General features: G+C 42.6%; 1 protein-coding gene across 3 annotated transcripts in view; it reads right to left on the reverse strand.

The window, feature by feature from the left end:
• LOC139276118 (E3 ubiquitin-protein ligase DZIP3-like) overlaps positions 1-16,187 on the reverse strand; it is a 182,319-nt gene that overhangs the window by 75,787 nt on the left and 90,345 nt on the right. For all 3 annotated transcript variants that reach the window (XM_070893630.1, XM_070893628.1, XM_070893629.1), the window contains exon 13: positions 1,710-1,873. In XM_070893630.1, coding sequence (XP_070749731.1) covers positions 1,710-1,873 — 164 coding nt within the window. The remainder of the gene's footprint in view (positions 1-1,709; positions 1,874-16,187) is intronic.

Raw genomic sequence — 16,187 nt, forward strand, 5'->3', positions numbered from 1 at the left:
TTCCTTAATAATGGACTCCAGCATTTTCCCAACAACAGAAGTTAGGCTAACTGGTCTATAGTTTCCTGCTTTTTGTCTGCCTCCTTTTTTAAAAAGCACTTTACATAAATGATTTATATTGTGTAGTTACTGCTGCTATGTAGAATAACAGAACTGCCTGTTCTTGTTAGAATAGTGCTATGAGATCTCTAACATCCGCCTGAACCATTGGAACAGGTAGACCTGGGCCTCATTTAGCGTATTATCTAAAAGACAGCAGCTCTAACAATGTAACAGCCCTTCAGTACTGCACTGAAGTGTTAATCTAAATGATGTGTTGAAGTTCTGGACCAAGACTTGGGCTCATAATCTTCTGACTCAAAAGCAAGAGTACGACCAACTAAGCCGACCTGGCAAATAAAAGGACATGAAGTACAGTTACTCATTTTTGAATCATCATAGGTATTTATTTTTGGTACAGGTCATATAGATAGTGTGGAAATGAGAAATCACTTACTTGAAATGAATATTATTAATATAAGCTAATTAGACAACCTTAATGATGCTCAACCTATCCAATTAGATAATTTGGGGTACAAAAATAAGTAACAAAGTTGTCAAAATACACCAGCATAACAATTAAAATGCTTCCTTCATTACTGTAAAGTACGGCCTGACGTGAATTTGTCTGCCAAACTTGATTTGTGTCAACACCGTTGGGTTGGAATTACTTGGGTGCCACCTAATGGCATAGGGCTTCACCTGCAAGGGAGAAAAAAAATTGTGTATCCTCACTGCACCAAGACTTCCTGTCAGTCATGCAGTCAGTACCATTGACATAAAAAGGTTCATCAGCTATGCAAGGTGCAGCAGACAAAATCCAGGAGGAAAAATGAAAATACGAATCCAACAATATTCATCAGGTCAGTACTAGAAACAATAATAGACCACTGGATGGCTGCAGCTGCAACATTTCGAAGCTCAACACATCCAGGACAAAGCAGTCTGCTTGATCGGGGCCTCTGCCACTGACCTCAATATCCACTTCCTCTACCACAGGCACACTGTGGCTGCAGTATGTATAATCTACAGGATGTACTGCAACAACATGCCAAAATTACTTCAATAGCATCTCCCATTCTCGGGACATCTATCACAAAGGATGAGCAGAAGTAGCATGGGAACATCATCACCTGCAAGTTGTTTTCCAAGTCACAAATCATCCTGGCTTGGACATACTTTGCTGTTCTTTCATAGTTGCTGCGTCAACATCTAACAATTTCTGATTTAACACCACTATGGGAGCATCGTCACCACAAAAACTGCAGTGGTCAAGAAAAACGATCCCCAGCACCTTCTCGCCAACTTGACAATACATGCGGTCAAGTTAAAATAAATGCTTGGCAAATAACCTTCATGTACAACTTGCACTTAATTATAATTCTCCACTTGATGAATCTTACACAAGCTCCTCCTAAATAAAGTATACCCTATTTATTAATAATCACCCATCCACTCTTAAATTAGTTCATACATAATTATATGTTCACATGTATATAGCCTCAGCCACATACATGGCTGTTAACTGTAAATATATTGGAAGTGGGCAGTCTTTGGTTAAAATAAGTCACCCACATAACCCTCCTTGCAGTTAAATTACAGTACTCTAAAATAATATAATGCAAATTCTGTTGATGAAGAGATGGTATTTCAGACTGTATACTACTTACCTTCATTTGGCTAGTCTCCTCATTTTCAGGTTCATCTTCACTTCTATCCTTGGAGTCACATGATTCAGCTGGAGAAGCAGTAGAAACCAGAAAAGGTGCAGGCATCCTCTGGTTATCCTTGAGATCAGGTGTAGTTGTTAAACTGTCCTGAGCAGATTTCAAAACTAACATGGTAAAACAGAAAAAAAATCTAATGTGAAAAACCCGTATCAAAACTAAAGTCCAGAGCAATGTTCCCTTTATTTTTTGGGGGTGCTTAGCTCCTTTAAGGGGCTGCGTGGCCCAATCACAATACTGCGTATGCATGGTTTTTCCTATTTAAAAGCTGCAGAGCAAAAGGGAACATTGCTCCAGAGGTTAAAAAATTATATTCTAAAGTCTTATGCAAGCTTTAAAATAAGCTCATGCTGAACACTGCTTTCACACAGCTACAACCACCCCCCATTCCCATCCCACAAAGGCAGGTATGATGAGACATACCTCATCCTCAATCTGCTTTCCCCTGCCCCTACCATTCTTCCTATCCATTTATTCAAAGAAACTTTGTTGGCTTGCTGGGAATTTAATAGTTTTTCTTTGAAAATTGAATTGAAGAATGAAGTCGGGCACATTTTTCTGTCTTTCAATCTACTCTCAGCTTAATGAACACACACACTCACACACACACACACACACACTCACACACACAATGGCCGTAATTGACAGCAGGACCGGATCCAAAGCGCCGGGTCTGGCTGCATTTCACAGACCCGACACCAAGCGGCGGGCCAGCCAATTAACATCATTAATAGGTAGCTTAGAGGTGTTTAAAAATACTTTTATCAGGTACTTACCATTTTTACAAGCTTTTTTTATCAGTTTACAGTTGCTCACGTCAGGGTCTCAATGACTCGCCATTGCTTTGCCTTGACAACTGCAGAAATGGTATAAAAGCTACCATTTCACAGCTGTTCACTTTCCAATCTCAGAGGCTGATGCCTTCAGGATTTGGAAAACACTTTTGAGCAGTATGCAGTTTGGAGGTGTCTGCAGTTTGCTCTTGATCCACAGTCACCTCCTTGGAGCAATCTCTCTCACCACTGACAGATCGTTTTTGTCATCTCAACTTCAGCTGCCATCTATTCCAGCAGTATCACTGCTCGAGAAAATGTCACTTTGGTCCTCAGAATCCCACCATGATCAGCCCCAACACCAATATCACTAAACACACCAGCATCACCACCAACACCACCAAACTTCTCCGCAATCATCTGATGCTGCACAGGACATCAGCACCCGACCGCATTGCTGTCCGGGAGGCCAGAGATGGCCTCACCATGGCCACATTTACTTCACTTGACGCTGTACACCCTGACTGCCACATGAAGTGCCAGGATGGTACCACCCAAACATAAAGCATCCCTGTAATGACCAAGCCATTCCTTTCACACTCATCACCATTGCGGGGAGTACCCTTATGTCTCACCATTCACTACAACTCACTAAACCACTTCCAAAGCTTCACACAAATCCGTCCAAGAACGCAAAGTTATCAAAATAAAGATCTCAATGTTTGACAACATATTAGTAGAAAGTCTACATGAACATTGGCTAAAAGACCCAAGTACTTACTCTTGTGTGTTGTCAGTTGGAATGATTGAACAAGGGTGAGTGTGAGGTGTGGCTAATGACATGGGGATGTGATAATGTAGATAGAGAGATGGGTGGAGGTGCAAAATAAGTTGGTGAGAGTAAGGATGTGCAGGAGTAGGGTAGGGAAGGCAGAGTGATGGGGATGTGATGAGTGTAGCTTTGCAGTAAGGTTTTGTGATCTACTGAGGTAATTGAAAGGTTTGCACCACTGCAGCCTGGTCCTCCTGACGACATCCCTGCTTGTGCCCTACTGTGCAACATGTAACCAAGCTGCGTTGGTGTCCTGGGAAGGTCTCTTCTGTCCATTGGAAGTGAAGAGAATCTCGCTGCGTGCTGTGACTCCCTCCATAAGAATCTGGAGGGAGTCCTGGGAGAGCCGGGGTGCAGCTGTGCACCTTTGTGCAGTGTTTGTCAGTGTTTTCAGGACCTCAATGCTGCAAAACACTGACAACACAACTATCAAAATCAATGTGGCCATGATCCCTTTAAGGAAACTGGCTGATGATGTGTCATCAAATGAAGTCATCAGACCCGTTTCCTTCAATTGGCCAGGAACCTTGCAGGGCGGAGTTAACAAGCCCCATGAACGGCTGATTCTTCACACAGTCGGGCTGAAGCCATGAGCGGCTTCTCGCGGCCACAGTCAGTTTTTAAAAAGCCTTATTATAAATGAATGAAACTTCTAAAATTTGAGTTAAAATTATTTAAAGAAAAGCTACTGGGCTGAAACTGCTAAAGAAAAATATCAATACAACTGACTGAACGACACTGAAGAATCCTGAGAAATTAAGAACATTGTACATTCTCTGACTCCACAATTCAAGTTCAGCATGTAGCTTCAGGTTAAAATATCAAGTCCCATGCCAGCCTTTTGGTAAAGGCTGAGGCTTCAAGTAAAAACTTTAATGAAGGCATTAAAAGACACAAATGACATTATAATTGATCAATTTGATCATGTGGCTTGAGATATGTGTAAACAAAGGTTCAAATGTAGCGAATTAACTTCAGCACACACTGAATCACAAAAATGGTTACCTCTCTGCCACTGTACAATAGAGAGGGGAAGAGAAAAAGAGATGGAGAGACACATCAATTGCATCTTTACCATGTCATGGGCCATGAAAGAGAGACCAGAAACGATACAGCCTGACACTACCCTCAAGACTTAATTAAAATGGTCTGGAGGGAGAGATAAGAAGCCTGCAAAAGAGGAAAACTAGATGTTTGAAAAATGCAGCCATCCTTACCCATGTCAATTAGTAGTATAACTTTACCCATTGGTCACATATATTTTGTAGCTTACAGATGTACAGATGCACATGAACAAAGTGTGAATAGGCTATGCTCCGCATGCCATATAAATGCATTTAGATTAGTAATTTGCAGTCAAGAAAGGTACAGTGAATTGCAGCAGGAATTTGAATTCAACCCAGGAACACCAAGGTCAAGAACTCTAATCTCGAGAGACATTGTTTCCCCAACTAAACTTTGGTTGCAAGAACTTCGCCTTATTTGAAGCATTAAACTCTGAACTAGTGAAACTTTGCTTGTAAGTATATTGGGCCAGAATTTGCTACAGCAGAGCAGCTGCTATTCATTAAACTAGCCCTTGCATGTTTAGGTTTTAATTTTTTGCGTGGCACGTTCCTGAAAGTGCGAGCTGATAACATCGCAGTGAGGGTATCAGGGCATCTGGGATCTGTGTGAACAGGACAAGAAACTGTGTATCTCTTTAACCAATCAAATTAAAGGATTGTGAAATCAACAGTGCAGGACTGAGAAGGAAATGTAAATTAGTGTGTGTGAATTCAATGTCAAATCAGGTTCAAGACCTCCCTTATCTGGGACACCCTTATCTGGCACCACCCCTCGTCCGGCATGGTCCTGGTGGCCGGGGGTGCATGCGCAGAACGCGGTCGACCTCCACCCCGCTGGAGGCCCACTGAAACTTGGCGGCCCGCCCGGGGCACCGACCTCCTCTGCCCCTCCCCGACCTCTGGCCGCCTTGGGCTGACCTCCCTTTATCCGGCAAAATCCCTTATTCGGCACAGGACAGGTCCTGAGGGTGCCGGATAAGAGGGGTTCAACCTGTACAGAAAGAGAAATAAAGAGAAGGAAAGAGAGAGAAAAGAGACAGAAAGGAAAAGTATTTTAAAATCTCCAACAATTAAAACCTGAAGAAATGAGATTCCACACTTGTAAAGGTTAATTTTCAGTGCCAGAGAAGTTGACTGGCAGTAATTAGCACTTTGCACTTATCACATCATTAAAAGGGTATTTAGACTGGAATGGACAAGACTTAAGAACATAAGAAATAGTAGCAGAAGTAGGCCATTTGGCCCCTCGAGCCCACTCCGCCAATTAATAATATCATGGTTGATCTGATCACGGATTCACTTCCACTTCCCTGCCCGCTCCCCATAACTCTTTATTCCCTTATCGCTCAAAAATCTGTCTCTTTCTGCCTTAAATATATTCAATGACCTAGCCACCACAGCTCTATGGGGCAGAGAATTCCACAGATTTACAACCCTCAGAGAAGAAATTCCTCCTCATCTCAGTTTTAAATGGGCGGCCCTTATTCTGAGACTATGCCCCCTAGTTCTAGTTTCCACCATGAATGGAAATATCCTCTCTGCATCCACCTTGTTGAGTCCCTCATTATCTTATATGTTTCGATAAGATCACCTCTCATTCTTCTGAACTCGAATGTGTGTAGGCTCAACCTACTCAACCTATCTTCATAAGTCAACCCCCTCTTCTCCAGAATCAACCTAGTGAACCTTCTCTGCAGTCTCCAATGCAAATATATCCTTCCTTAAATACAGAGACCAAAACTGTATGCAGTATTCTAGGTGCAGCCTTACCAATACCCTGTACAAGACTTCTCTGCTTTTATACTCTATCCCCCTTGCAATAAAGGCCAACATTCCATTTACCTTCCTGATTACTTGCTGTACCTGCATACTAACGTTTTGTGTTTCATGCACAAGGACCATCAGTCCCTCTGTACTGCAGCATTTTACAAATTGTCTCCATTTAAATTATAATTTGCCTTTCTATTTTTTCTGCCAAAGTGGATAACCTCACATTTTTCCACATTATACTCCATCTGCCAAATTTTTGCCTTCTCATTTAACCTGTCTATATCCCTTTGCAGATTTTTTGTGTCCTCCTCACAATTTGCTTTCCCACCCATCTTTGTATCATCAGCAAACTTGGCTACATAGAAACATAGAAAATAGGTGCAGGAGTAGGCCATTCGGCCCTTCTAGCCTGCACCGCCATTCAATGAGTTCATGGCTGAACATTCAACTTCAGTACCCCCTTCCTGCTTTCTCGCCATACCCCTTGATCCCCCTAGCAGTAAGGACCTCATCTAACTCCTTTTTGAATATATTTAGTGAATTGGCCTCAACAACTTTCTGTGGTAGAGAATTCCACAGGTTCACCACTCTCTGGGTGAAGAAGTTCCTCCGCATCTCGGTCCTAAATGGCTTACCCCTTATCCTTAGACTGTGACCCCTGGTTCTGGACTTCCCCAACATTGGGAACATTCTTCCTGCATCTAACCTGTCTAACCCCGTCAGAATTTTATATGTTTCTATGAGGTCCCCTCTCATTCTTCTGAACTCCAGTGAATACAAGCCCAGTTGATCCAGTCTTTCTTGATAGGTCAGTCCCGCCATCCCGGGAATCAGTCTGGTGAACCTTCGCTGCACTCCCTCAATAGCAAGAATGTCCTTCCTCAGGTTAGGAGACCAAAACTGTACACAATACTCCAGGTGTGGCCTCACCAATGCCCTGTACAACTGTAGCAACACCTCCCTGCCCCTGTACTCAAATCCCCTTGCTATGAAGGCCAACATGCCATTTGCTTTCTTAACCGCCTGCTGCACCTGCATGCCAACCTTCAATGACTGATGTACCATGACACCCAGGTCTCTTTGCACCTCCCCTTTTCCTAATCTGTCACCATTCAGATAATAGTCTGTCTCTCTGTTTTTACCACCAAAGTGGATAACCTCACATTTATCCACATTATACTTCATCTGCCATGCATTTGCCCACTCACCTAACCTATCCAAGTCGCTCTGCAGCCTCACAGCATCCTCCTCGCAGCTCACAGTGCCACCCAACTTAGTGTCATCCGCAAATTTGGAGATACTACATTTAATCCCCTCATCTAAATCATTAATGTACAGTGTAAACAGCTGGGGCCCCAGCACAGAACCTTGCGGTACCCCACTAGTCACTGCCTGCCATTCTGAAAAGTACCCATTTACTCCTACTCTTTGCTTCCTGTCTGACAACCAGTTCTCAATCCATGTCAGTACACTACCCCCAATCCCATGTGCTCTAACTTTGCACATCAATCTCTTGTGTGGGACCTTGTCGAACGCCTTCTGAAAGTCCAAATATACCACATCAACTGGTTCTCCCTTGTCCACTCTACTGGAAACATCCTCAAAAAATTCCAGAAGATTTGTCAAGCATGATTTCCCTTTCACAAATCCATGCTGACTTGGACCTATCATGTCACCTCTTTCCAAATGCACTGCTATGACATCCTTAATAATTGATTCCATCATTTTACCCACTACCGATGTCAGGCTGACCGGTCTATAATTCCCTGTTTTCTCTCTCCCTCCTTTTTTAAAAAGTGGGGTTACATTGGCTACCCTCCACTCCATAGGAACTGATCCAGAGTCAATGGAATGTTGGAAAATGACTGTCAACGCATCCACTATTTCCAAGGCCACCTCCTTAAGTACTCTGGGATGCAGTCCATCAGGCCCTGGGGATTTATCGGCCTTCAATCCCATCAATTTCCCCAACACAATTTCCCGGCTAATAAGGATTTCCCTCAGTTCCTCCTCCTTACTAGACCCCCCGACCACTTTTATAACTGGAAGGTTGTTCGTGTCCTCCTTCGTGAATACCGAACCAAAGTACTTGTTCAATTGGTCCGCCATTTCTTTGTTCCCCGTTATGACTTCCCCTGATTCTGACTGCAGGGGACCTACGTTTGTCTTTACTAACCTTTTTCTCTTTACATATCTATAGAAACTTTTGCAATCCGTCTTAATGTTCCCTGCAAGCTTCTTCTCATACTCCATTTTCCCTGCCCTAATCAAACCCTTTGTCCTCCTCTGCTGAGTTCTAAATTTCTCCCAGTCCCCAGGTTCGCTGCTATTTCTGGCCAATTTGTATGCCACTTCCTTGGCTTTAATACTATCCCTGATTTCCCTTGATAGCCACGGTTGAGCCACCTTCCCTTTTTTATTTCTATGCCAGACAGGAATGTACAATTGTTGTAGTTCATCCATGTGGTCTCTAAATGTCTGCCATTGCCCATCCACAGTCAACCCCTTAAGTATCATTCGCCAATCCATCTCAGCCAATTCACGCCTCATACCTTCAAAGTTAGCCTTCTTTAAGTTCTGGACCATGGTCTCTGAATTAACTGTTTCATTCTCCATCCTAATGCAGAATTCCACCATATTATGGTCACTCTTCCCCAAGGGGCCTCGCACAACGAGATTGCTAATTAATCCTTTCTCATTACATAACACCCAGTCTAAGATGGCCTCCCCCCTAGTTGGTTCCTCGACATATTGGTCTAAAAAACCATCCCTTATGCACTCCAGAAAATCCTCCTCCACCGTATTGCTTCCAGTTTGGTTAGCCCAATCTATGTGCATATTAAAGTCACCCATTATAACTGCTGCACCTTTATTGCACGCACCCCTAATTTCCTGTTTGATGCCCTCCCCAACATCACTACTACTGTTTGGAGGTCTGTACACAACTCCCACTAACGTTTTTTGCCCTTTGGTGTTCTGCAGCTCTACCCATATAGATTCCACATCATCCAAGCTAATGTCCTTCCTAACTATTGCCTTAATCTCCTCCTTAACCAGCAATGCCACCCCACCTCCTTTTCCTTTTATTCTATCCTTCCTGAATGTTGAATACCCCTGGATGTTGAGTTCCCAGCCCTGCTCATCCTGGAGCCATGTCTCCGTAATCCCAATCACATCATATTTGTTAACATCTATTTGCACAGTTAATTCATCCACCTTATTGCGGATACTCCTTGCATTAAGACACAAAGCCTTTAGGCTTGTTTTTTTAACACCCTCTGTCCTTTTAGAATTTTGCTGTACAATGGCCCTTTTTGTTCTTTGCCTTGGGTTTCTCTGCCCTCCACTTTTCCTCATCTCCTTTCTGTCTTTTGTTTTTGCCTCCTTTTTGTTTCCCTCTATCTCCCTGCATTGGTTCCCATCCCCCTGCCATATTAGTTTAACTCCTCCCCAACAGCACTAGCAAACACTCCCCCGAGGACATTGGTTCCGATTCTGCCCAGGTGCAGACCGTCCGGATTGTACTGGTCCCACCTCCCCCAGAACCGGTTCCAATGCCCCAGGAATTTGAATCCCTCCCTGCTGCACCATTGCTCAAGCCACGTATTCATCTGAGCTATCCTGCGATTCCTACTCTGACTAGCACGTGGCACTGGTAGCAATCCCGAGATTACTACTTTTGAGGTCCTACTTTTTAATTTAGCTCCTAGCTCCTTAAATTCATTTCGTAGGAACTCATCCCTTTTTTTACCTATGTCATTGGTACCAACGTGCACCACGACAACTGGCTGTTCTCCCTCCCTTTTTAGAATGTCCTGCACCCGCTACATTACACTTGGTTCCTTCATCCAAGTCATGAATATTCTTGCTATTGAGGGAGTGCAGCGAAGGTTCACCAGGCTGATTCCCAGGATGACAGGACTGACATATGAAGAAAGACTGAATCGACTAGGCTTATATTCAATGGAATTTACAAGAATGAGAGGGGATCTCATAGAAACATATAAAATTCTGACGGGATTGGACAGGTTAGATGCAGGAAGAATGTTCCCGATGTTGGGGAAGTCCAGAACCAGGGATCACAGGCTAAGGATAAGGGGTAAGCCATTTAAGACTGAGATGAGCAGAAACTTCTTCACTCAGAGAGTTGTGAGCAAGTGGAATTCTGTACCACAGAAATTTGTTGAGGCCATTTCGTTAGATATATTCAAAAGGGAGTTAGATGTGACCCTTACGGCTAAAGGGATCAAGGGGTATGGAAAGAATGCAGGAATGGGTTACTGAAGTGCATAATCAGCCATGATCATATTGAATGGTGGTGCAGGTTCGAAGGGCCAAATGGCCTACTCCTGCACCTATTTTTTATGTTTCTATAGATTGTAAATGGTTGAGGCCCCAGCATCGATCCCTGCAACACCCCATTAGTTACCGTTTGCCAACCGGAAAATGACCCGTATATCACGACTCTCGGTTTTCTGTTAGTTAGCCAATCCTCTATCCATGCTAATATATTACCCCCGACCCCATGAACTTTTATCTTGTGCAATAACCTTTTATATGGCACCTTCTGGAAATCCAAATGCACCACATCTACAGGTTCCCCCTTATCCACCCTGCTTGTTACATCCCCAAAGAACTCCAGCAAATTTGTCAAACATGACTTCCCTTTCATAAAACCATGCTGACTCTGCTTGATTGAATTACGCTTTTCCAAATGTCCTGCTACTGCTTCCTTAATAGGAATTTCCCAACGACAGATGTTCGGCTAACTGGTCTATAGTTTCCTGTGCTGAGTTTAGCTAGTATCTAATGTGTAAATCAGCAACTTCATGCCACATAATAGGCTTGCCAGCCCATGGAATAAAAGGGAGTGGCAGCATGGATAAGAAATTGGCAAAGTGACAGAAAACAGAGAGTGGTGGTTTTCGGACTGGAGGAAGATAGACAGTGGTGCTCCTCAGGGATCGGTACTAGGACCACTGCTTTTCTTGATATATATTAATGACTTGGATGCGGGTGTACAGGGCACAATTTCAAAATTTGCAGAAGACACAAAACTTGGAAGTATAGTGAACAGTGAGGAGGATAATGATAGACTTCAAGATGACATAGACAAGCTGGTCGAATGGCGGACACTTGGCAAATAAAATTTAATGCAAAAATGTGAGAAGAATTTTGGTAGAAAGAATGAGAGGAAATATAAACTAAAAGGTACAATTCTAAAGGAGTGCATGAACAGAGACACCTGGGAGCATATGTGCACAAATCATTGAAGGTGGCAGGGCAGGTTGAGAAAGCGGTTAAAAAGCTTATGGGATCCTGGGCTTCATGAATAAAGGTATAGAGTACAAAAGCGTGGAAATTATGATGTACCTGTGTAAAATACTGGTTCGGCTTCAACTGGAGTATTGTGTCCAATTCTGGGCACTGCACTTGAGGAAGGATGTGAAGGCCTTGGAGATGGTACAAAAAAGATTTACGAGAATGATTCCAGGGATGAGGGACTTCAGTTACGTGGATAGACTGGAGAAGCTGTTCTCCTTAGAGCAGAGAAGATTGAGAGGAGATTTGATAGAGGTGTTCAAAATCATTAGGGGTCTGGACAGAGTAGAGAGAGAGAGAAAATGTTCCCATTGGTAGAAGGGTCGAGAACCAGAGGAGACAAATTTAAATTGATTGGGAAAAAAACCCAAAGGCGACATAAGAAAAAACTTTTTTACACGAGTGGTTAGGATCTGGAATGCACTGCCTGAAAGGGTGGTGGAGGCAGTCTCAATCCAAAGATTCACGACCCTGAGAGAAGAAATTCCTCCTCATTTCCGTTTTAAATCTGCGACCTCTTAATCTGAAACTATGTCTCCTAGTTCTGGATTCCACCACGAGGGGAAACATCCTCTCTGCATCAACCCTGTCCAGCTCCCTCAGAATTGGAAAACGGAACTCTCCAAAAGCATGAATGGGGATTCCCTTCTTTCATTGGTTGGGCAAGCCCATGTGATCTCAGGGACGCTTGCGAACTGCATGCGGCCCTGGGATACGTGGGCCTCTGCGCAGGCCTACGCGTAGAGGCCCAGGATCGTAAGTCAACAAACTCCCGGACCACCAGGTAAATTCGTAGATTTTCTGTGGGTCGGAGGCATCCGCCCGCAGGAAGCCTCTGACCGCAAATTGTGGGCCATCGTCATAGTATATATAAAGCATGATTTAGTGTACATGATACTGAAGTTTAGAATGAGATAAGAAAGAAGCCTGAAATAAAAATAGAAAATGCAGTAGAGTCAGTCAGGGGTAGGGAGATCAGCCTCCCGCCACCTCAGTGGGATCCACAATCAGATTATCATTAGGATGAAATTCAAGAGTTTCCCCGAATTTAGTCAGTGCTATTGTAAGTCTTTGAAGACCATGCACTGAGTCTGGCTCAATTGTATTTTTGGATTCTGTGCAACACATTTTTGTCAATAGAATTAATTGTATGTTTGGACACAGTCAGAAAATATGAATGTTTGTGCTTTCCCCACCAAAGCCTTTCCAGCATTCTGCTGAGGCTTTGGAGTCCCATTCGTGCATGCAGGAACGGTTGACTTTTGTCTGAAAGTTGATTTTATTTAATTTGCCGTTCTTTTAATTTCATGTATGTGTTAATTAAATTTGCTACCTTGCAAATCGATTTAGATAGATTCAACTGAGATCTTTCATTCTCAGGCTATCCTCGCTGTTGTAATGTCTGAGCACAAATTTTATATATCCCTGAGAAACTAACTTAGTTGTGGCTTTGGGGATCGAATAAAGGTTTTCAGAGCTGTGGATGGTCAGGTGACAGGATTTTTCCTGGTTCCTATTCTTTAAACACTCCTCGAAAACTTAAATACAGACCACTAAAATAAAAGAAACAAGCTCACCTTCAAGCACATGGAACCAAATTTCACAATTACATAATATTTGTCTGTATGAAGCCAGAATTTAATTAGAAAAATCTGGCCCCTCAGTTGGAAAAAAATTCCAAGAAAGAAGAATTGGAAATAGAGCAACAGTTACAGTGAAAATGCAAAAGCAAAGTACTGCAAATGCTGGAAATCTCAGCGGGTCAGGCAGCATCTGTGGAGAGAAACAGAGTTAATGTTTCAGGTCGATGACCATGAAACTGCATCTGTTCCATTAGATCGGCTGGCATTCTGCAGTATTACTCCAAGCTAGTCACTCTCTACACATTAGAAACAGAATTTACCAACTGATAACAAGCTCCTTTGACAGAAACCATATAAAAATGAAGTAACATCTTTGTAAGTTATGTTTTAACATTCATGCAGTCGCAGAAAAGCAACAATAAAAAATAATTTCCATAACTTATGATGCATTTATACCACAGCTGAGGTGTTCTTTATATTGCCTGATTCAAACTGCAATTTTTCTTCAGTGGAGAGAGCACTCTGTAGATGCAGGGCTCATGTCTCTATGATTAAAATTTAAATGCTCAGTGAATGTGAGCTTGAGCATCTGCACTCTAAAAATTTATATCAACTCCAGGTAGATTTAATTTCTGCTTAAGAATCGTAGAGATCATTCAAGTACTCCTTCAGCCAGGTTTGATATCACACTGGAATTATACTTAATGAAGTGTCAGACTACTTCCTCTAGGGTTTCCCAACTTTAGAGTTACATTGCAAGTTGTGAAGCAGAAACCATTTATGGTTAGCAGCATTGCTAAAGGCGCAGTATAAGAGCACCCTTATAATGCACCACTTAAGTCGGAACATTAACATGTGGAGAAATATATATAGAAATATATATATATTTCTCAAGATGGTAATTGGCAGTTGTTATTAACTTAATCTTGTAATACAAATAGTTTAAATGCTTATTGAAGTTTGGTGTGATACAATTTTTATTAGCACATGAGATTAACCACATCTTACTTGGGACTCTGTCATTCATGGATTATAAAGCTATCATCACAATTGAAAATAAAATTCATGACACATAGACCTCAATAAGGCATCTATTATTACTGTGACAAGAATTTGTTTGGATGCATTTAGGCTTCTAATCATACCATTAAATTAATCAGGAGAGATAAGAGCGATTCAGAAATATTATGGATGAAATAAAAATTCAAAACTATTCTATATAATCTCTCTGATTGATGAGTTGCTTTTGTGTTTTGATAATTCCGTTAGATGGAAAAGAGCTGCAGATTTCTCATACTTTGCAGGATTGCATATCTTATCACAATTATCTTCTTCACTATTTAGACCGATTTACATGTTACATGAAAAAAGGAACCCAGGCCGCTACAGATAACATGATGTTTGAGAACATCTTCAAAATCACTTTACATTTAAAGAACATTCTAGAGAGCGCATTTTCCTAACGTTACTTGTTAGTGAGTGAATTAAAAACACTGGGGTAAATTTTTATCTTCATCACATAGGTGGTAATATGACAAAACAGATTGTCCATCTGGTCTTTTAAGAACGCAATGGAATGAAAATAGGATGTTCCCTATAATGGCAGGTGATCCACTCTGTCAGATTACTGTCCATACAGGCAAGATGAAAATTTACCTCTGTATTGTAACAAAGATTATTTTACACTATTGAAAAAATGTTTCTAATAAATATATCTTGGTTTATAAGAGATAGCATAGTGGTTATGTAACTAGACAAGTGATCCAGAGGTCTGGACTAATAATCCAGAGACGAGAGTTCAAATCCCACCATGGCAGCTGTGGAATTTAAATTCAGTTAATTAAAATAAATCTGAAATAAAAAGCTAGTAATAGTAACCACGAAACTATCGGATTGTCATAAAAATCCATCTGGTTCACTAATGTCCTTTTGGGAAGGAAAGCTGCCGTCCTTATCTGGTCTGGCCTATATGTGACTCCAGACCCACGGCCATGTGGTTGACTCTTAACTATCCTCTGAAATGGCCTAGCAAGCCACTCAATTGTAAAAAACTGCTGCAAGAAACGGTAAGAATAAAACCGGACGGACCACTCGGCATCGACCTTGGCACCGGTTATGGGCACGACAACGGCACACTCAGCCCAGTCGACTCTGCAAAGTCCTTCTCACCAAGATCTGGGGACTGGTGCCAAAATTGGGAGAGTTGTCCCACAGACTAGTCAAGCAACAGCCTGACACAGTCACACTCACAGAATCATACCTTTCAGCCAATGTCCCAGATTCCTCCATCACCATCCATCATCCCCGGGTATGTCCTGTCCCTCCGGCAGGACAGACCCACCAGGGGTGGCAGCACAGTGGTATACAGTCAGGATGGAGTGGTCCTGGGATTCCTCAACATTGACTCCGGACCCCATGAAGTCTCATGGCTTCAGGTCAAGCATGGGCAAGGAAACCTTTTGCTGATTACCACCTACCGCTCTCCCTCAGCTGATGAATCAGTACTCCTCCATGTTGAACACCACTTGGAAGAAGCACTGAGTGGCAAGAGCACAAAAGGGTGAAGAGTGTAGAAGAGCATGCCAGGAGCAGCATCAGGCATACTTAAAAATTAGGTGCCAAACTGGGGAAGCAGCAACACAGGACTATATGCATGCTAAAAAGCAGAAGCAGCATGCTATAGAAAGGGCTAAACAATCCCACAATCAACGGATCAGATCAAAGTTCTGCAGTCTTGCCACATCCAGTCATGAATGGCGGTGGACCATTAAACAACTAACTGGAGAAGGAGACTTGATGAATATCCCCATCCTCAATGATGGCGGAGCCTAGCACGTGAGTGCAAAAGACAAGGTTGGAACGTTTGCAAACATCTTTAGCCAGAAGTGCCGAATCGACGATCCATATCAGCCTCCTCCTGAGGTCCACCATCACAGAAACTAGTCTTCAACCAATTCAATTCACTCCACGTGACATTAAGAAACAGCTGAATGCACTGGTTACAGCAAAGGCTATGGGTCCCGACAAGATTCCAGCTGTTGTGTTGAAGACGTGTGCTCCAGAACTAGCTGCGC

This window comes from Pristiophorus japonicus, chromosome 11, assembly GCF_044704955.1.
Source record: "Pristiophorus japonicus isolate sPriJap1 chromosome 11, sPriJap1.hap1, whole genome shotgun sequence".
Lineage (NCBI taxonomy): Eukaryota > Metazoa > Chordata > Chondrichthyes > Pristiophoridae > Pristiophorus > Pristiophorus japonicus.